General features: G+C 46.5%; 1 protein-coding gene across 2 annotated transcripts in view; it reads left to right on the plus strand.

Annotated features, from left to right (window-relative positions):
• Window positions 1–15903, plus strand: part of PRKX (protein kinase X-linked) — a 76576-nt gene extending 60673 nt beyond the window's left edge. Inside the window, exons 5-9 of one of the 2 annotated variants that reach the window (XM_039245308.1) lie at window positions 2570–2665; window positions 6490–6547; window positions 9828–9905; window positions 12516–12664; window positions 14299–15903. In XM_039245308.1, coding sequence (XP_039101239.1) covers window positions 2570–2665; window positions 6490–6547; window positions 9828–9905; window positions 12516–12641 — 358 coding nt within the window. In that variant the 3' untranslated portion in view covers window positions 12642–12664; window positions 14299–15903. The remainder of the gene's footprint in view (window positions 1–2569; window positions 2666–6489; window positions 6548–9827; window positions 9906–12515; window positions 12665–14298) is intronic. The other variant, XM_039245307.1, reaches the window with a different exon arrangement.
• The last annotated feature ends 8861 nt before the right edge of the window (window positions 15904–24764 follow it).

Genomic DNA, 24764 nt, shown 5'->3' on the forward strand with positions numbered 1-24764 from the left:
CCCAGAGCCTCTGCTCGTGTCAGAGTGTTCTCCTGAGGACCTGAAACGTCACTTAACAAAAAACGCTATTTTACGCCTTCATCCCCTACGGCTACACGTTCGCCTGTATTCAGTGTCTTCCACTTGCCCTCCTCACCTACCTCTTCTCCCTCAACTTTCCCATCGGTTTCCCTTTTTGTACTTTCTGTTCCGTTCTTTATTGTTTCCATTTCCTATTTCCCTGTAACATACGCGCAGAGGCCTATTCTGTCTATCAGTAGCTGCCAAGACAGAGTGCTAAGAGCATGGCGGCTTGTAATGGGAATTTATCATTTCTCACTCCCGGAGACCAGAAGGCTGAGATCCGGCGGGGGCGGGGCTGTGCCCCCTCCTGAGGCCGCGGGGGAGGGTCCTTCCCGCCTCTCCCAGCTCCTGGGGCCCCAGGGTCCCCGGGCTCGCGGCCGCGTCCCCCCGTCTCTGCCTCCGTCTTCACGCGGCTTCTCCTCTGCGTCTGCGTCTCCTCCTCTCTTACAAGGACACGTGTCGTTGGATTTAGCGCCCCCCTCGTCCGGGATGAGCTCATCTCAGATCCTTCACCTGCTCACATTTTCAAAGATTCTTTCTCCAAATAATCTCATATTCACAGATTGTCAGAGTAAGAAGGTGGCTGTGTCTTTTTGGAGACCACCATTCCACCAACTATACTCTGTTTTGTTTTCTTTTTTCCTTCTTAAAATTTTTAAGACTTTTAAATTATTTTTTAATATTTATTTTTGACAGAGACAGAGCGTGAGTGGGGGAGGGGCACAGAGAGAGGGAGACAAGGAATCCAATGCAGGCTCCGGGCTCCTAGCTGTCAGCACAGAGCCCGACACGGGGCTCGAACCCGTGAACTGCAAGATCATGACCTGAGCCGAAGTCGGACGCTTAACTGAGTGAGCCATCCAAGTGCCCCTCAGGTTTTTTTTCTTTTTTTTTTTTTAATGTCAGAAGTTAATTTGGACTCAACAGGAAAATTAATTTTGCCTTTTGAAAGTTGCCAACTTCCATCAGGATATCCTTTGAAAGCTCCGTTTTATAAGTTATTTCCACTGCTCGTTTCACTTAATTAGAAGTTCCACTTCTAAAGAATCCAATTAGTGGTTACACTTTTGCGCTGAGGGTCTTACTTAGCTTTGGGAACTAAGAGCTAATATCCAAAGTACAACTTGTGCCTTGGGGCATGAAGGTAGGTATCTGGCATATATTTTTTGATTGACTTTTGGATTTTCTTGGATTCTTCTTGCTCTTTGAGGTTTTAACTATATTTATTTACCTTATTTCAGAGTTTTTTTCTATTTCAAGAGATTAGAGAAGATACATCTGGTGCTTTCTATTTTTATAAATTTAAAAAGTTCTTTTTAATGTTGATGATTTATTTTTGATAGAGAGAGGGAGACACAGAATCCGAAGCAGCTCCAGGCTCTGAGCTGTCAGCACAGAGCCCGACGTCGGGTTTGAACCCATGAACTGTGAGATTATGACCTGAGCCGAAGTCGGATGCTTAACCGATTGAGCCACGCAGGCGCCCCCTAGAGAACATATATCTGTTGCTTTCTATGTTACTTCTGATAACTGTGCTGTAGACAACGATCTTTAAGTAAATGAGCCCAGCCGGGTTGCCAATAAAACTTTATTGACAAAAACAGGCTGCTGGCTGTAGTTTACTAGATCTTGGTACAAGTTAGGAATCAGCCTCGATCTCCCCCCGTTCCCTAAGTATGACCTACAGAATTTCTCTACTATAGAGATTCAGATACTGGCTGTTGTGAAGGTGTAGACTCCTGAACCAAAAAATAAAAATAGAAATAAAATAAAGTAGGAGAGAATATAATCCATCCCCTTCCGTTTGGCCCATTCAGAACACCTACTATGTGCCACCTGGTGGCGTTTGTATGAAGAGACAGAGAGACAGAGCGTGAGCAAGGGAGGGGCAGAGAAAGAGGGGGAGACAATCTGAAACAGGCTCAAATTTACGAACCATGAGATCATGACCCGAGCCAAAGTCAGACGCTAACCAACTGAGCCATCCAGGCGCCCCATGATGGGGTGACATTTTTCATGCCAGAGACGCAGCCACTACAGTCAGTCACATGCTCTAACGGTCATTGCCTCCTCCTCCAGGCTGGCCATTCCTCTGCTCTTACAACCAGCCATGCTCAGGGACGCCTGGGTGGCTTAGTCGGTTGAGCGTCCGACGTTCGCTTAGGTCATGATCTCGTGGTTCGTGGGTTCGAGCCCCGCGTCAGGCTCTGTGCTGACTGCCAGCTCAGAGCCTGGAGCCTGTTTCAGAGTCTTTCAGTCCCTCGCTGACCCTCCCCTGCTCACGCTGTCTCTCTCTCTCTCCTAGAAATAAATAAAACATAAAAAAAAAAAAAAAAGAACCAGCCATGCTCAGTGTCTCCCTAGATTCTGGCGTCCCCCACGTGCAAGGCAGGACCCCAACGTGAAACAAATTGTGTTCTGCCTGTGTTGAGCGGAAATCGTTAGGAGGCATGGATTTTTTCCATTCTTGCTCTCCGCTAAAAATAGATGTTTATTTTTCTTACAGGTTTCCTCCGTTTTTTGATGACAACCCATTTGGCATTTATCAAAAAATTCTTGCAGGCAAAATAGACTTCCCCAGACATTTGGATTTCAGTGTCAAGTAAGTAAAGAGTGTTCCTTCCTCATGGTGGGGGTGGAGGGGGCGGGGTGTTTAGTTTGAAAGCACATAAGACTTTGCAGGGTAGCATCTTGCTTTACGAGTGAGCCGTGACGCAACTCTTTGGGTCACTCATCTGTTCCCACAAGAAGGGGAAAAGGTGGTCATTATTCTCGTATAACGATACTTCACCTTTTCATGATCTTGGTCCGATTTTATGCCTTTTGAAGGAAGTGATTTCTACAAGCAGCCCGTGAAGGCATTCGTTAATCACATTTAGTGAGAGGGCCACTTGGGTCTTTGACGAGAAGGTCTTCCCACCCCCGCCCACCTCCTCCTCCTTTAGCTAATTTTACGGTTGGCGGAAGCGTTGATGGCTTTAGCAGCGTTCGTCTTTTTTTGTCCTGCTTCAGTTATTTTATTTCTTAAATGCTTTCCTTCATGCTGAAATTTAGAGTGATGAACACCAGCTTCAAGAACTTTTCTACGGGTTCAGTGTTCGTAACCTCGGGTATGCATTTCATTAACTTTGTGGCGGGCGTGCGGAAAACTAAAGTTTTTAAAAGTGTAAGAAATTTTTTTTTTAACGTTTGTTTTTGAGACACAGACAGGCAGAGCGTGAGCAGGGGAGGGGCAGAGAGAGAGGGAGACACAGAATCGGAAGCAGCTCCAGGCTCCGAGCTGTCAGCACAGAGCCTGACGCGGGGCTTGAACCCACAAACTGTGACATTATGACCTGAGCTGAAGTCAGACGAACCGACTGAGCCACCCAGGTGCCCCTCTAGACAGGTTTTAAAAGACTAGCAAGAAAAAGAAGTTCCGTTTGAAAATAATCCTCCGGAAGGGCAACACCCTGTCCCGTGAATACTAAGGTACTGAGATGCCAAGAAAGATAAAGCATGCAAGAAGGCTTATTTTCTCTAGAAAGACATGAAAAATATTGTGTAGAATTTCCCTCCCGTGGTCCAAATCCCATCAGGTGAGGGCCCTTAGGTCAAATGGACTTGGTAAAAAATTGAGGTATGTCTGTGCCAACAATCTACCGTGGTTTGATTGGAATGAAATCTACTCACACCCATTGGCAGACCTACTGGTGGATGCTCACCGTAGGCCATTGGAATTCTGGGTGAATCCAGGGGCTGTGAACATCCACCACATTGGCCGGGATGCACTTGGGTGGAACCCACTCCATGGTACAGGTGTGGCTTCCATGCTCCTCTCGGTGAGGTTCTTTAAGGGAAAATAATTGTGGACGGTCTCTTCCATTCTCAAAATCAGCCCTTCGTGTAGACCCCTTGAAGGTCTTAGTCTATTCAGAACCTCCTTGGACTCGTCCAAGGAATGACTTCACCTCTTCCAACAGAAATTTCCCCAGAGAAGGGAGGATGCATAAAATATAGGTCATTGCTTCCGTCATTGATGTGAAGGGCTCAGCTCAGTCAGATACTGAGTAACCTTCCAATGTTCACGGAAAAGAAGGAAATACGACAAACAGAAGCTCAAGTCCAAGTCTGGCATCATCTTCCTCCCTGTCTTCTTTCCTACTTTATTTTGAAGAGAGAACCCGTAGTGGCTCTCTGTCATCCTCTGGTCTAGAATTTTCCTCATGTTGGCAGCCCTAGGCTCTTCCTTCCCACCCTGGGACCGCTGTGTCCCCAACGTAGGGGCTTCTCCTGAGCAGGAACCTGAAATCTCGGCTCAGTTGAAAACTGTTCATGGTGGTTGAGCAAAAGTTCGCTTCTTCACAGCATTGGCTAAATCTTTTTTTTTTTTTTTTTTTAATATTTTTATTTATTTCTAGGATAGAGAGAGACAGCGTGAGCAGGGGAGGGTCAGAGAGAGAGGGAGATACAGACTCTGAAAAAGGCTCCAGGCTCTGAGATGGCAGTCAGCACAGAGCCAAAAGAGGAGCTAGAACCCACAAACCGCGAGATCATGACCTAAGCGAAAGTCGGACGCTCAACCGACTAAGCCACCCAGGCGCCCCATCATTGGCTAAATCTTAACGAGTTCGCTGAGAGGCAGGACCCCAAGGAGTTGTTGGGTATCCAGATCATGCCGTTGGGCGCCATGACGGTAGGATTTTGACTCCCGATTTCTCAGGGTCTTCTGTTGGTTTTCACCATCTCAGCCAGAATTTGACCATGTCACCTTCTTGCCTGGACACACGTCTCTGTGGATTGACATTGAGATTCCTTGTAGGAACTTATATGGTTGAAAAGGAAACACACGCTAGCTTTGGGGCTTGGTGCCAACTTGGTAGCATGAATATCTAGCGACAAGCCAGGCAGGGTAGTGGATGAGATTTAGAATTTCAGCCACTGTGAATCGAGCGATGTGAGTGGACATGTTTGGACGGTTCCTTTCCTTCTATACGCTTTGCTTTCGGGCCTGTACAGTTTTGTTAGGGCTTGATTTTATATTTTAAGTAAAACTTCATTTATTTGTAACCCAGGTGTAGATAGCTTTAAATATTTGTACTCATAGGGCCAGTAGACTTTTAAATAGTAAAAGAGAAGAAAACAGACATTGATAGGAGATTGTTTTACAAGCGTGATGTTTGGTGATTCACAGCCAGCCGCGAGGCACCCAGAGACCCCGGGACCCTGGACCTTCACATTTATCACCACGGGTCTTGGGATCTCAGCCTTCCCAGCCGGGCGTGGAGTCTGGGACGTGGCGTGAGTCTGGCTGTGTGCTTCTGAGCCTGGGACATAAGCCCCATCAGGAAAGCTTAGTCACCGAAGGCAGCGTCGTGGAGTTTTTTAATCTGGGCAGTGGGTCTTTTGATTGGCCTGGGGTGGGGGTGGGGGGCTTTCAATATATATTTTTTCACATGTTCTATTAAAAAGCTCATTTTCTGCACACCTTTTAAATGTTTTTTAAATTTATTATGATTTTTTCATAATTTAAATCCAAGTTAGTTAACATACAGTATACTAATGATTTCGGGAATACAATTTACTGATCCATCACTTACATATGACATCCATTGCTCATCCTAACAAGTGCCCTCCTTAATGCCCATGACCCATTTAGTCCATTCCCTCACCCATTTCCCTTCCCCTTAAATACAGTTTATTCTCTGTATTTAAGAATCTCTTCTGGTTTGCCTCCCTCTCTCCTCTCTTATTTTCCCTTCCCTTCCTGTATGGTCATCTGTCTTGTTTCTTAAATTCCATATAGGAGTGAAAACCTATGATATCTGCCTTTCTCTGACTGACTTATTCTACTTAGCACAATACCTTATTGTTCCACCCATGTTGTTGCAAATGGCAAGATTTCATTCTTTGTCATCGCCGAGTAATATTCCACTGTGTATATAAACCACGTCTTCTTTATCCCTTCATCCATTGATGGACATCTGGGCTCTTTCCATACTGCGGCTATTGTCGATAACGCTGCTATAAACGCTGGGGTGCGTGTGCCCCTCTGAATCAGCACTCCGGTATCCCTTGGATGAATACCTGGTAGTACTGTTGCTGGGTCGTAGGCTAGTTCTGTTTTTAATTTTTTTTAAGCAACGTCCACACTGCTTTCCAGAGCAGCGGCACCGGTTTGCATCCCCCGCCCCCCCCCAGCAGCCTGCACAGTGATTTAATCAGCATTTCCCCTTAGCCCTGTACCTCCGTGCACCCAACCCAGCTCTGCACACGTGACGAGGAAACTGACGATCGGTTACGAAACAAGTGCTAGGAAACGTTGAGGCTCAATGAAGACCAATCCTCTGTCCACATGCATACTGCGGTGGGCAGATAGTATTGTTACTGTACTTGCCTCGCTCCGTATCACGATGTGCATATTTTTTGTCTCTTTCCCCCATATAGAGACCTCATTAAGAAATTGCTTGTCGTTGACAGAACGAGACGGCTCGGAAACATGAAGGTCAGTGTTTGTTTCCATACGCGTTACCTTCTCCACTCCTTTCTATACATCTCTATATATGGGAACAAAGGCATGGTATTCGTGTTTGATTATTGGCCACGTTTCAAATCCGGGTGTCTGGCTGTACAAAATCCATCTGGGTCAACACTCCATCCCGTCTTCCCTCCAGACGAGTAAATGACTCAGCCATGATCTCAAAGATGTCGGTATTTGGCTGGTTTATTTCTGCTGTTCGAATAGCGTTTCTGACATAGGAGTGAAATACAGCGCAACTGACCCATTGAAAGCAAACAGTCTGGTAGCTTCTCATACATCTGCAGAGTTATGCAAGCATCCCCACAGTCAGTGTTAAAGAAATTTCCTTCATCTCAAAAAGAAACCATACGCTTCTGCTGTTGTTATCTGATCCGTCTGTCTCTCCCGCCCTTGGTAACCACTAATCTATCTCTTGTCTGTGTGGATTCCCCCGTTCTGGGCTTTCATGTAAATGAATGACACCGTAAGTGACCTTTTGTGTCTGGCTTCTCTCACTGAGCATCATGTCGTCAGGGCCCATCCAGGGGGTAGCAGGGGTTGGTGCTTTGTTCCTTTTATGGCCGAATAATACTCTATTCATGGATGGACCCCGTTCTCTTTCCCCATTCATCTATTGATGGGCATTGGGGTTGTTTCCACCTTTTGGCTGTTGTGGATGGCGAGATAGACATGTGTGTGTACATTTGTGTGCAGATTAATCATTTGAGGTAGACATCGTGTGTGATTTCCACATTTTCACGTGGAAGGGAATACGCTTAAGGGATTGTTGTTGCATAAATGGTATGGTGTCTTATACGCATGTTTTGGTTGTGTTATGGTGTCACCAAACCTAAGACAATCTGTGAACGTCTTCTTAGCTCTTTCTAGTTCTGGGTGTCCATGAAGGGACTTAAACATGGGCCAGTGCACTGGCCTTGTCTGCTGTGATCTGGAGGACACAGTAGACCCTTGTGTGAGGCTTGGTCTCCAGCAAGCTCTCGGGACCCTCTGTTTATGTGGGTGTATTTTTGTCCTGTGGGGGATGCAACAAAGGACCAGAAGTTGGAAATCCAGGCGGGGCAGGACCACTGAGATCCAGGCAGAGTAGGGCTGGGCTCCCTCCTCAGGCTCCAGGGGAGGGTCCTTCTTGCATCTAACAGCTTCTGGGGCTCCAGTGTCCCTGGGCTTCTGGCCACGTCCCTTCCATCTCTGCCTCTGTCTTCATGTGACTTCTGCTCTGTGTTTGTGTCTCTCCTCTTCTTTCTGTCTTTTATAGGGACACCTGTCATTGGATTTAGGGCCACCCTAATGACCTCGTCTTAACTTGTTTACATCTGCCAAGACCTATTTCCAAACAGTCACACTTACAGGTACGAGGGTTAGGACTTCAACGTATCTCTTCCGTGTAGGGCACAATTCAGTCCACAACGGAGGTCTCATTTGTCCTTCACGTTATTCATGGACACCGGCTAATATGTCCCAAGGGGGTCTTCACTGTTCACTTACGGGATGTTACTGGTGCAGGGAACACATCCATGGAACAGATTACTTACCCATCCACTCTTACTGCCATTTCATGACAAGTAGTGTGAAAACCGTATGACAGATTCACAGGTAGGCTTCCAGACCGCACCTGCGTGGAATTGCTCGCTGTACGATGTCTTTACATTGCCCGATTAGCAGTGCTGTAAAGGGATTGTGGACGGAGTTACCTATAAGAGGCCAACGCCCGTGACTGTAACTTGAGCAACCAAGACCCAGGCAATGTCACGTGGTGGTCGGATGCCGCAGCCACGGGGTCGTAGTGATGGGGTCTTCCAGGGTCAGAAGCTCTCGCTGCCCTTCTGCACCCTGATTTTCTAAAAAAAACAGTTTTGGTTTTCAGAAGAATTTTAGATTTGGAGAAAAACTGAAAAAGATAGTGCCGAGAGCGTCCATCCACCCACGCCTAGTTTCCCTCATTCTGAACATCTTACCCTGGTGCGCCATGTCTGACGTGAGTAGCCAAAGTCCGAACTTCATTTGAGGTTGTTCAGTCTCCTCTAACGTCTTCTTTCTGTTGAAGAACCACATCCGGTGCCCTACGTTGCGTTTCATCGTGACGTCTCCTTTGGTTTTTCTTGACCGTGGCGCCTTCTCAGGCTTTCTGTGCTTCTGAGGATCTTGATAGTTTGAAGACTTCCCAGTTAGTTTGTAGAATTCAGCTCTACTGGAATTTGTCAGATATTCATCTCGGGATTCGACCGGGATCATGGGATCTGGGGAAGATTTCCCCCACCCAAATAAAGACCCCCAAACCCATAAATTGTATTTTCTGTTTTTTCCAGTTCCTATAATTTGACGTCATCACTTTGATCTGTTACATGTATTGGGCGGGGGGNAATTGTATTTTCTGTTTTTTCCAGTTCCTATAATTTGACGTCATCACTTTGATCTGTTACATGTATTGGGGGGGGGGGGGGGGGGGGGGGGGGCGGATACTGCCTTTGTTTTTTCAAGGAGGCTGCTCCCCTGTGAGGTATAATTGACATAACACAGTTAGTTTCAGGCGTATGACATAACGATACGATACTTGTGTTTGTTTCATGTAAGGAGCGAAGAAGATAATTCTTGAATGTGGGCATTTTGCTGAAAATGTAATGCAGCATATTGTGTGTGCTAGAATGTCTTTGGGGTGTGAGCATTAGCTCAGGCTTCACGCTGATCTGCTTTAACTTCTGTGTGTTGGCTTCCAATCAGACGAAGCTCTGGTGACCGTTAAAATGTACGATGCATTTGTCACTTGCATCCCCGGTGTATAGCATCCAAATCGAGGTAGACAAGGCTGGGTAGCCTCTGCTCTTTGCTAAGTACCTTTGCCCCTGCACAGGTGAGCCAGTCTACTTGGAGAAGTTTAATTTGCAGGGCAGGATGCACAGAGCTCAGACACAGGTGCTCGGAGGTTTTCATCTGAGCCTTTCCTTGCATAGATACACTAATCGAGAGCTTTGGTTTTTGAGGATAAAAAATTGAAAAGGTTAAAAATATGAAGTTTAAACTTTAAACCATTTCACAGGCTAAATGTTATATTCACATCCATTGGCTTCTTCCTGTATCACAGAATTCATGTGTTTCTCTAGGGACAGTTACTCAGAACATAGCAAACTTTGTGTGTGTGTGTGTGTCTGTGCACGTGCTAGTCTAAGTCCAGTAGACCTTTTCTGGAATATTTCCTTTCCTGTCCTGTCAACATTCTGTCTGCTGATGGTGTTCATTTCTTCTGAAGAACGGGGCAGAGGACGTGAAAAGACACCGCTGGTTCCGGACTGTGGACTGGGAGGCCGTCCCGCAGAGGAAGCTGAAGGTACAACATACGTAAGCGGGTGGCTGTGCGCTCGGCATCCCTTACTTGTTCTCGACAAGGGGCACAGCCGGACTCTGTGACTCATTTATTTGTGACTGATACATATTTAATGTGTATAATACGGCAGAGCGTCTCAAGTCATTAACGCCAACATCTGTGTTGGGGGAAGTCTTAGCGCTAAAGAGACACCGAGAGGTAATGGGTTGAGACCCCAGTTTTTATAATCGGATTTTTTGAGGCCTAAGTCCGCCTCTCATGGGAACTATGAGCAAGATGAGTCCCATCCGACCGATGTCTATTGGGGAATGGCAAACGGCATAACACATCAGGTGTTTGTCCTGCATATATGGATATATCGTAGTGATGGCAGTAGAGTATTGAGGAATATTCTCTAGAACATTCTTTGAAGTTACTATACATATTTGTGTCTATATATTATTAATTAAATATTTTGAATCATTAAAGTAACTACTAAATAATAAATAAAGTTAAATAATTACGTGTATATATTTAATATTTATTTTTGAGAGAGACGGAGAGGGCAAGAGGGAGAAGGCCGGGGCGGGGGGGGGGTGTCGGACAGCCCAAAGCAGCCCTTGAACTCACCAACTGTGAGATCACGACCTGAACTGAAGTCACATGCTTAACTGACTGAGCCCCACAGGCAACCTTAAACTGAATGTATTTTTTTCACATTTTTTTAAGTTTAGTTATTTATTTTTGAGAGAGATGGAGAGAGGGAGAGGGAGAGGGGCAGAGAGAGAGAGAATCCCAAGCAGGCTTTGCCCTGTCAGCACGGAGCCCAGTGTGGGGCTTGAACCCACAAACCATCAGATGATGACCTGTGCTGAAACCAAAAGTCTGATGCTTAACCTCCTGAGCCATCCATGCGCCCCCCGCTAAACTGAATATATTTTTGACACCACTTCTTAATAGCGACGTTCTCAACCTTGCACTTGTTAGACTCAATGGTGAGATCTCAAATATGCTAATGCTTGGCCCCCAACCCAGAATCTTAACATTCAGCCCAGACCACCGATGTCTCAATGGGCTGCTTTTACCTTTTAAGTATTTTATTGTATTAACTGACTTATTTTTTTCAATTCAGTAAGTAATACTCTTTCGTTCAAAAACCAAGTAGATGTCAGAACGTGTGCATTGTCATTGCTGAATGGTACTCTTGCTGTATTTCCTCCTAAGGCCCTTGCTTATTTTTTAAAAAATTTTCATGCTGATTTATATATTTTGAGAGAGAGAAAAAGGAGACAGAGAGAGAGAGAGCATGGGGGATGGGCAGAGAGAGAGAGAGAGAGAAAATCCCAAGCAGGCTCTGCCTGGTCAGCTCAGAGCCCGAAGTAGGGCTTGAATCCACAAACTGTGAGATCATGACCTGAGCTGAGATGAAGAGTCAGACACTTAACCTACTGAGCCACTTGGGTGCCCCTGCCCCTTGTTTATTTTTATAAATAAAGTTTTATTAGTACACGGCCACAGCCATTCATTCACAGTTTGTCCGAGGCTACTTGCCCCGTAGTGGCAGAGCTGAGTGGTCACAACAGAGCCTCTCCAGCCCACAAAACTAGAAATATCTACTCACCGTCCCTCTGCAGCAAACCTGGGCTGACCTCTTACCCGATGCCAGTGACCTCGTTTTATCATTTAAATGAGGCTTGGCATCGGAGATACTAAAACTTTGAGCCTGCTCCCCTTGACCTCTTTCTGGGGTTTTCCATACTTGGGCCACTGGACCTCAGAATCCAAAGTCTCTGGGTGATTCTCCGGTCTAGACTTCAAGAAGCAAGTGGTGGGCAGTGAGTTATGTCTCTTCGTGCCTCACACTGCACGGCTGGTGGATGGCGCGGGATTGTAGATTTGAAGCTTCCATGTTCGTAAACTAGGGAAAGACGCCTTGGGTTTTCTGTGCTTTTCTTAACATTTGTTTTGTGTTCCTCTCCATTTTTTAAAAAAAATTTTTTTAATGTTTTATTTATTTCTAGGGGAGAGAAAGAGAGACAGCGTGAGCAGGGGAGGGTCAGAGAGAGAGGGAGTCACAGACTGAAACAGGCTCCAGGCTCTGAGCTGGCAGTCAGCACAGAGCCCGACGCGGGGCTCGAACCCACGAACCGCGAGATCATGACCTGAGCGAAAGCCAAACGCTTAACCGACTAAGCCACCCAGGTGCCCCTAGAATGACTTGATAGTTATCTAATAATTGTGTTCAAAGGATGAGAGACGTGTAGGCCTTTCTACCATGCTGGCTTCTTAGATCCATGTCAGTCTTCTTTTTTTTTTTTTTAATGTTTTATTTATTTCTAGGGGAGAGAGAGAGAGACAGCGTGAGCAGGGGAGGGTCAGAGAGAGAGGGAGTCACAGACTGAAACAGGCTCCAGGCTCTGAGCTGGCAGTCAGCACAGAGCCCGACGGCGAGGCTCGAACCCACGAACCATGAGATCATGACCTAAGCGAAAGTCGGACGCTCAACCGACTAAGCCACCCAGGCGCCCCTCCTCTCCATTTTTACGTAGAGCCGTAGACGTGGGGACACATGTCCCATCAGGGGCATCGCGCTCCTTTCTAACTGTGCCTTTGTGTCTTGCGTGGGCCCTACAGCCGCCCATCGTGCCCAAGCTGTGCGGCGAGGGCGATACCTCCAACTTCGAGGCGTATCCCGACAATGATTGGAACACGGCCCCAGCCGTGTCACCCAAGGACTTGGAAGTCTTCAAGAATTTCTGAGGACGCGAATCCACACGTGGAAGGTATGTCTTTATTTTCAGCAATGGGGAGCAGAGGGTGACACAGCCCTTCCAAGCATCTGATTGTTTAGCCAGCCTCCTTGCTTCGGGCATGTTACTCAGGGTTATTCAAGGTGGCTCAGGGACAGCATTGTGTCCCACACCCTTCTCGCCAGACAGAGCTGAAGGACAGAATCCGTACGTCTGAGTACGAGCCCTGCAAGGTATGTGTGCCTGAACTTCGAGAGACACGCCTACTTCTGTAAAAATCCCTGCATTCTCTAGTTCTGGAAGCCCAGAGGTCCACACCACCTACCCCGTAATACCTACCACATGTTTTCAAAAGGGTGTTTTTCTACATCCCTTTTCACTAAAAAGTGGTCATAACAAGTAAACCCCTCGAATGGAATTGGCTAAGCTCCGTGTGACGCTGAAATGATTGGGTTTGAGTCTGTCATCTCTTGGAACCTGTGAGGTCTAGGACTTTATGTCTGTGGAATCGCTGAGTTTATGGTTTTGAAGGATGTTTTACAAGGGGATAAAGATCTTCCAGTGACTCCCAGTTCTGGGGGGACCCTGCTTCTGTACGCCACTTAAATCAGGCTTTGCTTCTCATGAAATCCAGGCAAGAAAAATCACGTGCAGGAAGAGAAGCCAAATATTGCCAGTGATACATCTACTTGTTGACTTTTCTTGATTTTCCTATTTTTTTTGAACTTCATTTATTTATTCCGAGAGAGTGAAAGAGAGGGAGGGGGGAGAGAGAGAGAGAGCGAGCGAGAGAGCGAGAGAGCCCGCACACGAGTGTAGAGTAGAGGCAGAGAGCAGGAGAATGCCAAGTAGGGTCCGAGCCGCCAGTGTAGAGCCCGACGTGGGGCTTGATTCCTGAGATCATGACCTGAGCTGAAATCAACAGTTGGACACTTAACTGACGGGGCCACCCAGGCGTCCCAACATTTTAGTCTTGTCTTCGTCATTTTGCACACAGGGCGGACCAAAGATCGGTGTTTTCAGCACTCAGTGATCAGGGGTGACTCTCCATGCAGGAAGGTATTTCTTTGGGGAGCGAATGGTCTTCCATGGATGAGACACACGCACAGGTTGAACACTGCGCTCTAGAGCTAAGTCATAGCCGTATGACTTAACTGTCCGTCTTTGTAGGCGCCTTCTCCATGGTTTTAGCCCATGGAAGAGGATATTAGGACAGGTGTCGGGGGGACACCTCACACTTTAGCTTTTATTAGACCTCAGAATAAAATATTTTCTGGCTAACTGGAAGGTTCTGCAGAGAAGCCCATTGAGACAGGATCCAGTTTTCCTTGTGCTGACAGCTCAGAGCCTAGAGCTGCTTCGGATTCTGTGTCTCCGTCTCTCTCTGCCCCTCCCCCGCACCCACTCTGTTTCTCTCTCTCTCACTCAAAAATAAACATTAAACATTTAAAAAAAAAAAATAGGACTGCTTAGTGTTGTTTTGTTTAATTAAGCACCTCCCAGCCCTTAGAATTCATGCTTGCGGATGTTTGCAGCAAGAATTTCATTGAAAAAGTTTGTTGCTGTGCGTGTTATCATTGAGTTCTTTTTGAGTTACTGCTATTCTTAACAAAATTTATCCAGTCATTTTGCAAACTAACCAAATCCTTTATCTTTTTTCACGGGAGAAACAGGATGATTCAAACCTGCCGGGGACAAAGATTGCTGCACATTAGCCCGGAAGAAGGGTCATCTCCACGTGATAAGGACATTTACATGTTCTATACATCTGGATGTACATAAAGAGACTGCAGACCCGCAGAAAGTCAAGGACTTGGCCTTATTTAAGCAACTGGAAATCTACTGCACAGTAGGACATTTTGGGAAATTGTTGGGTTGTAGATTTTATCTTCTCTCTCAGTGCGATGAACCTACTGTGATATCTCCGTTTTCCTCATAGGCTTCACTTTATGAGTGTGAACGGAACATGTCCAGCTATAACCACAGATGGCGTGTGTGTGCGTGTATCAAGAGACAGTATGAGTGGAGCACAGAAATCGTGCGTTGATATAAATGTTCATACTTGGCAGAGCCGGTGACTTTTATTTTTCAAATTGCTCTTTGGAGAATCTGTTTCCTTGGGGACAAAAGCTAAGACAGATACGGTGTGTGTATTTTGTATCATCTTCTATGCATTTTCTAGTTTGTGAAGAAAATACGTGGTGGGTCCATGTCCCTTGTCTTCAGTGCGTCATATCTGGTGACGTTAGGTCTTGAAGCCAAGAAGGGCAGAGAGGAAGAGACCAGTTTGCATTTGAGTCTGAGAATCGCCACTGGCCATTAACGTTGGGCCAGGATTGGAATGCAGTCCAGATACGTAGGGCGTCAGCTCTAGAAATTCTATACTCTGTGTGGGGGGGGTGGGGGGGGTAATGGGTGGCTCCCGTTGGGCTCTCGCTCGAACAAAACGCAAAAACCCAACAAACGACTTTCCATGACCTTCATGCAAACGTGGTCTTTTAACTTCCGTTTGGGGAAAAGTAAGACACAAATGAGCTCAAGGAGGTAAGCACTCGCGTAGCAAACCTCAGCCTCTCCCGTTCCTGTCCACCGAGTGTTGGGTGCGTCCAGCACACTCTGGTCTCCTACGTAGGGCGGCTCAGGCAGACTTCCCTGTGGCCGAGATTTTGCCTTTTCCTCTTTGCACCTGATGGTGAAGATGCCCGGAAGCTCGCTCTTTCCAAAGGTTTCCCCTTGGGACTGACTGAGTGAAAGGGAGAGGCGGAGGGTCCGCACTGAGCGCGTTGCTAGATGCTGGCTTTCCCAGGACAACGGGATGCACTAAGACGTCCTCAGGGTCCATGCTCTCCGTGATCCATTAGCTTCTGCCCTGTGCTTCTGATTCCTGATTCTGAACTTTGCTGGACCAGCCGCAAGGGCTTGCCCGTTCTGCACTTGCCGTGAGTCCTCTAGAAACACAGAGCTACTCACCTCTGTCGTGGGGCTGCTCGCAGGGCTCAACCACGACCTTCTGCTGCAGGGATGTCTGTGTTCTTAACTAGTAGGAGCCAGAGTGTAGGGTGGCTACAGGAAGGCTCCCCTCCCCCCCCAGACCTCCAAGACCCCTCCATGCCCTTCCTTTCTTCCCATGCTTGGCCTGGAAACATCCGCCTCCTTGGGCAGCCATAAACACCGTTTTCCAGCACCGTGCTTGGGAAAGCCTTTTCTGTGCATGGGACCACTCTTCTAATTTTTTTTTTATGTTTATTTATTTGAGAGAGAGAGAGACAAAGCATGAGCGGAGGAAGGGCAGAGAGAGAGGGAGACACAGAATCCGAAGCAGCTCCAGGCTCTGAGCTGTCAGCACAGAGCCCGACGCGGGGCTCGAACCCACGAACCACGAGATCGTGATCTGAGCCGAAGTCGGATGCTCAGCTGACCGAGCCCCTAGGTGTCCCCTCCGCCCGCTTCTGCAGGCCACATATACGGATGTGAGGAGTCACCCTGTGGAGAAGTCAGGCGTTTTTCTTACATAGTGAAGTGTCAGAGGCCATGCCTGTTCCGTCGGATCCGGCCAGGCGCCACTCACATGTCCAGAAGGCAAGGCTGGGGGTGCTTGGATGTGGAGTGAAGAACACATAAAAGCTTTTAAAAGACCGTGAAATCGAAGGCGCCCGGCCTGTCCCCCTCTCCCGCCAATGACCTGCTCTTCAAGTAGCACGCCGATGAGTAGATCAGAGTAAGCACAGGATTTAGCAAAATGAACTCTTTCTGGTGAGGAACTCGATAATTCTTTTCAAAGAGTGTTCCCCCAGAATGGCGCTTTCAGTCGGTGCTGAGCGATGCCCGTCCTGTTTGCACAAACACATCCAGCGATGTCTGAACTGTTTTCACCATTGCGTGTTCCGATGCTAAATGAACAAAGTCCGTCTGTGCGCTCAGATGTAAACCCACAAGTGAGAACAAGGACCTCGTCTCCTCTACTTGTAAAAATAAATTATTATTATTATTATCTCGGAGCTTCGTGCTCAAGGAAAATAAAAATAAATGAAACACCTTTCTTGAACACGATACAACATTCTATGTGGACACGTGGACCCATATGCCTATTTTCGGGGTTCGTCCTTACCATCCCGGATTTAATGTCTAGAATGAAAATAGCATCAAGATTGCCTGGAATGCGCTGCCTTAATTTTGGACAGATATGCACACGACACAAAAACAACCCTACATGGGAACGCTTGGATCTCCACACGGTTCTTTAAAAACATTGTCATCCTCCAGCAGCCATTCAAAACAAATTAAAAATCCAAAGGGATTCCAGGAATACCAAATGGTGTTAAGCCCACTCTTTGCCATTTCAATATTCGAAGCAGCACAAGCCTTGTGTTAACTGCCCATGGCTGGACTGTAATTATGCAGAGTGATGTCAGACAAACACCAATTTACTCAAAACGGGTCCCACACCCCCGGACCGTCACTCTCTATATCTGAAAAGTAGCTTACTTGGTGGGGACATTGTGAAATATCCTGGGATCTGATCAAATATCCGTGTGCAAAAAAAAAAAAAAAAAAAATCCTTGAAAAAAACGTCATGGAAATGTTTGCAAAATTCGCACCAGGAAAACACACACACACACACACACACACACACACACACACACCCCTCTGGACTCCTTTTGTTCAATGCAGCGTTATGACTTGGCAATATTTTGTGAAATACAAACACCATGAACAAATCACCCTCCGGAAACGCCAAGAAGGATGTAGGGGCGGGTGTGGCTCTTTCTAAGGGGATTGTCACCAGCCCGGCTGGATACACACCTTCAAAACTAAGAAGGCAGTTGAGTCACAGCCGGCTGTAACCGCATATTATACATTTGCGCTGGACGATGCCCACCTTTCTCGAAGAGCACAGGTGAGCACCGTGTGTGGCCGACCCCGTCTGCTGCGGCCAAGGGCACATCTCGGGTTCGGAGGTTGGAGGCTGGCCTCCTCGCCTCGAGAGCCCAGCTCCACATCCGTGCTCCCCGCTCCACAGTCACGATGCTCTCCCACGCCTCTCCCACCCCCGTCTGGCCCCCCGGGCGTAAGCCTCCAGTGCCCTGCTCTGTCTCACTCTCTCCTCTCCACCGAGCTCTCCCGTGTTCCCATCCCCAGAATCCCCAGCGCCCCAGTCGAATCATGTAGGACTCATTGGCCCTTCCTACCTATGACCTGAGTTGCCTCTACGTTTTGGACCACGGTAACTGTGAAAATCTGGGTCCGTGTCCTAACCTCAACCCCGTGATTCCCCAGGGCTGCGCCAGGCTGAGTCCCATCCCACGGCGACCTGAAAGCTCTCCTCTCAGCCACTTGGTTGGATATGCTTTTCCAGCCAATTGATTTCCCATCGAGAAACAAACACGTCCATGGAGTGGACTTGAGTCGCACTTGAGCCCAGAATGGGAGGCTGGAGTTGTTCTTTCCCTGGAGGTCTGTCCGCCGAGTGTGAGAAGACCTTCTCAGGGCGTCGCCTTCAGAGAAAGACGTCCACTTATCAAACGCCAGAAGACAGGCCCTCGGACGCTTGTGTGAATGATGCATGTGGGTTGTGTGGTGTGTGCTGCGTGTCTGTGCGTGTCTTGGTGACCACGGGGGGCAGGATGTCTGTTTTCACCAAGCGTCGCGTTCTCCTACCCAGTTTGCTTTTCGCACCCAAGGGAACAGACCTTCAGAGTAAAAGGGAAGTGCTGGGTAGCGGTCCCCGTACGTCGTGGTGGCGTAACCCGCCCTGTTGCGTGCTCATCGGCTGTCCCACGGTGGACACCTGTGTTGAAAGTGACGGAAGAATGTCATGGCGCGTGTGTTTCAGTGGAAGGGAGCTGTGGCCTCTGACGCTCCGCGAGCCTTGTGCTCGCGGGCCGTTCAGCTCTGCATGACGATTGTACCTTCTCTCTTGCCTGGCCGGGTCGCCCGTGATCGCGGGGTCCCCGTGATGGCCGTGGGGATGCCACAGACACGAGACGGAGTGCCTTTGCACGGGGTTCCCAGGGGTGGGGGGTGAGGGGTGTCATCCCAGCTTCTCATGTGGAAACAGAAATAGCCTGTCGCGAATCCTTTTCAAATCTTGCACAATGAAAATCACTGTGATTTGTATATATACCCTAGGGGAATTTTACTGCTGCCTAATTTATGTAATAATACTATTCATTCCAGGATTGTTTAATAAAACTTTGTATCTTTTAAGAAGTCTGCTTCTGGTCTGCTTCTTCGGTTTGCAGAATAAGTTTTTCTCTTTTTTTTTTTAATGTTTATTATTTTTGAGACACAGAGAGATAGAGAGCAAGCAAGGGAGGGGCAGAGAGAGAGAGGGGGACGCAGAATATGAAGCAGCTCCAGGGTCTGAGCTGTCAACACAGAGCCCGACGCAGGGCTTGAATCAATAAACCGTGAGATCACGACCTGAGCCAAAGTTGGATGCTTAACCGACTGAGCCCTCCAGGCGCCCCAGAATAAGCTTTTCTGTATTCATCTAGTTCAAGGGCCAATAGTCGCTCTTTTTAAATTTAATTTTTAATTTTTTTACTGAGGTAGAATTGACGCATGACAGTGTATTAGTTTTGGGTCTCCAACATGGTGATTTAGTACCTTTGTGTATTGCAAAAATGAGCACCAAGGTTAGTGTACCTACATCCATTACCACACATAGTTACACACTTTTCTTGTAAGGAGAACTTTTAAGTTCTATTTAGTTACCAACTTTCAAATATATGGTGCAGTATTATTTTATCTTTTTTTGCAGACGACCAGATGGTAAATGTTTTCAGCATTATAGGACACACCGTGGTGTCTGTCAGAGAGCACAGAAACTTCCCTAGACAGTATGTATTCTAATAAAGTTTTATTAAAACAAAGTACTGTTCAGGGGCCGGACTGGTGCCCTTACCTGGTGCCTGAGGGTGACTTTGCGCCCTGCCTTTGCCGCTTGTTAAAAAGGTACCTTCATCATCATCATCAACAAATAAGATATTTGATCGCACCCTCCTTTTTCTCACGTGGTTTGACACTTGCTCCTTGGTAAATACAAACTGAAGGTCACACAGAAGCCTTTTTACTGGTGACCAAGCTCGTCCACCTGTCATCATGGAGACCCCTTGGCCGAGGGAATCTTTCAGGGACAGGCAGCCCAATATAGCATCCAGTTCCACATCTTCCGGGCACGGATGGCTCCAGAATTTCTGTAGAGTAACTACACCCTCTTCTTCACGCACGTCTCTTCCCTCCGGGGAAGCACAGTCCTTTTGCATCTCTATTAAAAGGACCCAATAACCTTGTTTCCAAAGCGTTAAGGAAAACGTGTGTGTGTGTCAAATCCTCTTTATGCATTCGTTCGTTGTTTCCATGGCTATTAGGAATGGTGCATCGGTGAACAGAGCTGTGCAGATATTTCATTCAAATTCCCATGGAATCTACCGTGAGATATCACATCCTCTTGTTACAAGGGCTCATCGAAAAGACGAGAGAGCTCATGGTGAGGATATCGAGAAGTTAGGAGCCTTGTGCGCGGTGGCTGGGAATGCAGACTGGTGTGGCCAACTGGAAAATAGTTACAATGAAGGCTCCTTTAAACGTTAAAGATGGAGGTATTCATATCTAGGAATTCGACTTGTGGGGACAAATTATCATCTAAGACTTAAAAACACTGTGAGGCATAGGAGATGTGTCCACTTTAGAGGTAGCAGAATTGAGCCATAGAAAAGACGAAGTCATTTGTTTGAGATCTCATCGCGAGTAATACCTCATGGAGCCCAGATTTACACTCCGTCTGGTTCCTGATCATTCCAATGAGCCACGTGATGCCCCCGTAATAAAACTAACGAGATGTTCATTAAAGAAGTTAAGCACCAGATTCTCCGTGTTCCTTCTCGTGAAAACATTGGGCACTGGATGAAACTGTCAAATGCCGAAGACCTACATTGAATGACTGTATTCATGGAAGAATTTGGGATTTGTGCTTTGTTTTGTTTTGTGCAGAAAACTATGATCTCCTTAACCCCCCATTCAGTCTGTTGATCCTAGGGTTTATTTTAACAGGCAAGTTTCCTTCCAGAAGTACATGGAAGAAACCGTCTTGTAAAAACCCCGTGAAGTTACAAGCTGAGATAAACCTTTTTTCTCAGTTGTGGTAAAAAACACATAATACGAAACCCACCGTCAGCACAACGTTCGGTGCGCTTTACAGTGTTGCTAGCTGTATTCACGGTGCGGGACGGTACATCTCTGAACAATGTGCATCTTGAGTAACCCGGACTTCATGCCCATCACACGACGACTCTCCATTTCCCTGTCTCTTCCCCACCCACAGATGAGCCGAGGCAGACACCTGCCTGCCTGGGTCTTGAATTTCATCCGAAACGATCTTAACTTCTCAAGGACATCACGGAGAAAAGACTTGGGCTCTTGCATCTCATTATATGCGTCTGGCTCCCAGCCCGGTGCAGTCAGCTCTTACAGTCCCCTTGGGAGCAACGTCTCGGAAAGCCACTGGCCAGAGAACGATTCCTCATAATGAATCGGGATTTGTGTACAGGATGCTTACAACCAGCACTTTGGAAGAAGGGGGAAACCCCACAAAAGGCGAAGCTTAAACAGTGGTATCGGTCCAGTAAGTGGGAATGAACAGAGGTGCACCTGACGGGCAGAGATCTGAGCTCTTGGCGTTATTGTGCTTATTTTTGCCGTGGGTGAACAATGGCTGAGTACCCGTAACACCAGGATGGGCCGATGTGGCACCATGAACGATGGCGTTATAATGTCCTGGAAATACCCGTTTTGCTGTGGACAGAGTTCGATGCCTCTTCCTTCTCTTGGATATTTCCAAGATATTTGAATATTTCCATTCATCTATCGATGGACGGACGCTTGGGTTGCTTCTTTGTCTTGTCTGTTGTAAATAAGGCTGCTATAAACATAGGAGTGCATCAACTTTTTGGATTAGTGCTTTGGTTTTCTTTGGTTAAATACTCAGTAGTGTAATTACCGGATCTTAGGGTAGGTCTGCTCCTAACTTTTTGATGAGCCTCCGTACTGATTTCCACAGTGGCTGCACCAGTTTGCACGAGTGTTCCTTTTTCTGCACGTTCTTGCCAGTGCTTGTTATTTTTTTTTTTTTAATTTTAGCCACCAAATATAATCTTCCATAGCATTGGGGCTTAGCATGAGATCCCGTAAGCTGTGATTTTCAAACCACACTGTGGCATATTTGGCAGAACGATCCAGAAAACACAACACAGGGGCGCCTGGGTGGCTTAGTCGGTTGAGCGTCCGACTTTCGCTTAGGTCATGATCTCGAGGTTTGTGGGTTCGAGCCCCGCGTCGGGCTCTGTGCTGACTGCCAGCTCAGAGCCTGGAGCCTGTTTCGGTCTGTGACTCCTTCTCTCTCTGACCCTCCCCTGTTCACGCTCTCTCTCTCTCCCCTAAAAATAAATAAAAACATTAAAAAAAATTTTTAAATAAAAAAAAAAAAGAAAACAACACAAACCCAAACCTGAAACCAAAGGTGAGCAAGACTTTTCTAACGTACTAATAATGTACAAATAATGTTCTCAAATATGGCTTCATTCATGTGTAAATAGAGCATTCTTTTATTTCAAATTATTATTAATATTATGGGCAGAGAGAGAGAGAATGCAAATGGGGGAGAGAAGCAACGGGAGAAAGAGAGAGAATCCCAAGCAGACTCCACGCTCAGCATAGAGCCCAGCCTCAGGGCTTGATACCATGACCCTGGGATCATGACCTGAGCCGAGATCAAAACTCAGATGCTCAACGGACTGAGCCACCAAGGCGTCCCTTTTGAGTACCAACGGGGACCCAACAAATTGAACGCATGACCCACACTTGCATTTTGCTTCGTTTTAGAAAAAACACTGAATCTCTTCACTTTTCCGTGTTCAGTCAGAGCTCAGTATTGGCGATTTAAGGCGGGATCAGAAGCCATCTGGGGTCGAGAAGAAACCTGTTGGTGTTTTTCACATGACCTCTGTGAATCAAGAACTGGAATCCATTTTTTTTTTCATTCCCATTATCCTACATGGTACACACCCGCCTTCTGGCTGATATATGAGGATTTTACAAGGCAGTTATTAATGGTCCGTCATTATGTAATATTTTCATTTCTACAGCTCTTATTCCCAATCTCTATAAATTTGTAGTTTGACAGAAAATTGGTCCAGCTGGGTTTTTTTTTTTTTTTTTTTTTCCATTCTGGCTGTTTCTGTTTTACAACCTTCAGTCAGAATCGCCATGGTCCTTGGATATTGCCATTGCATTTTACAGTGTGCTTTGGGAATCCAGTTGGATGGATTTCCCTTCCTAACGGCGGTGGAATATCATTGTCAGCTCTTGGCAGCTGGCGACAACGCAGCCAGACCCTACACAAACCTTTCCTAATTCTTGTGGACGATCTCCACAGGCACAGGGAGTTGCCCATTCACGGGTGTGTTCTTTTTTCCAGGGAGAAAGAGGTACTGGGGGGTTTCCATGCGTTTCTCTTAACTACTTCACATCATAGGTTTGGCTTCTGTGGCTTAAGAATCCAGCTTGTCTTGGGCGCCTGGGTGGCTCATTCGGTTGGGCGTCTGACTTCGGCTCGGGTCATGATCTCACGGTTCGTGGGTTCGAGCCCCGCGTCGGGCTCTGTGCTGACAGCTCAGAGCCTGGAGCTGCTTCAGATTCTGTGTCTCCCTCTCTCTCGCTGCCCCTCCCCTGCTCAGGCTGTCTTTCTCAAATATAAATAAACATGAAAAAAATAATAAAAAAGAACCCAGCTTGTCCTTGTGAGCAATAGAAGACCATGAAACACTAACCATGTACGTGGCTCTCAACCCCATACTTTCATTCTCTCTTCCTCGATCTACTTTCGTTATTCCTGTTTGCTGTGCATTGGTCTTCTGAAATTTTGCTTCTGCACATTCACAGTCTGTAAGTAATGACAAAGAACCCTCATTGTAGGATTTTAACACAGTAGTACATTTTGTCTCCACCCAGGCAAGATACATGTGAATAACCCACTTTGAAAAATCTCTTTTTTGAGATGTCCGTTGTCCCCCTCAACCTTGTAATATTGAATATCTAAAATTAATCTTGGCAAAACCATAGTTTGCAAGCATCATTCGTTCTGGAAACATGCTTCTAATCCAAAGCGCTTGTATAGCAAAGCAGATTTCCTCATAAGAAATAGTGGAAACTCAGAGGATTAATTCCACAACCCAGAAGTAGTCATATAAAAATAATTACAATACTGTAATATAATCCAAAATAATAAAAAAAATACAAAACATAAAAAAATAAACTAACCTTCACTTACCTTTGAAAATGTTGAGGGGCATCTGGGTGGCTCATTCGGTTGAGTATCTGAGTTCGGCTCAGGTCACGATCTCACGGTTTGTGGGTTCGAGCCCTGCGTCGAGCTCTGTGCTGACAGCTAAGAGCCTGGAGCCTGCTTCGGATTCTGTGTGTCTCTCTCTGCCCTCCTACTCATGATCTCTCTCAAAAATAAACACAAAAAATTTTTTTTAATTTAAAAACAAAAAAGAAAGCCTTCATGGCTGGTGTGAGGGAGACAAGAGAGAGGAAAGTTATTACACAGCATGACTTTCACTGTCACTAACAGAATCACTGGCATCTATTGGCTGAATGGAATCTTTTTCCTTTTCATGCAACTTTTAACAAGGAAAACACCCAATGACACTTGCTTTTGCTTCCTTTTGAGGATTTCTCGGAAACGTGACACTGTCTTGACGATCACCCACAATCCCACAGTGAGAGAGAGAGAGAGAGAGAGAGAACACCATTGGCTCAGTTGCAATCATGTGACATTTGGTGTCAGGTACTAGTCTTGCAAGATGTCGCTCATTTATCAAGTGAAAATTTATTAGAAATGTTTGCTCATTTGGTGGAACAGTTGCAGAATAAGGTTTTACAATATTTAGAAGTTTTAAGTATTATAATATGTAGGTAGCATAATATTTAAATTACGTAAATATTACACTATTTCAAACAGTCTTTTTTTTTTTTTTACAAATAGTTTATTGTCGCGTTGGTTTCCATACAACACCCAGTGCTCATCCCCACAAGTGCCCTCCTCCATGCCCATCACCCCCTTCCCCTT

The sequence above is a fragment of the Hyaena hyaena genome, unplaced genomic scaffold (assembly GCF_003009895.1).
Source record: "Hyaena hyaena isolate Hyena2069 unplaced genomic scaffold, ASM300989v1 scaffold_259, whole genome shotgun sequence".
In the NCBI taxonomy this organism is placed as follows: Eukaryota; Metazoa; Chordata; class Mammalia; order Carnivora; family Hyaenidae; genus Hyaena; species Hyaena hyaena.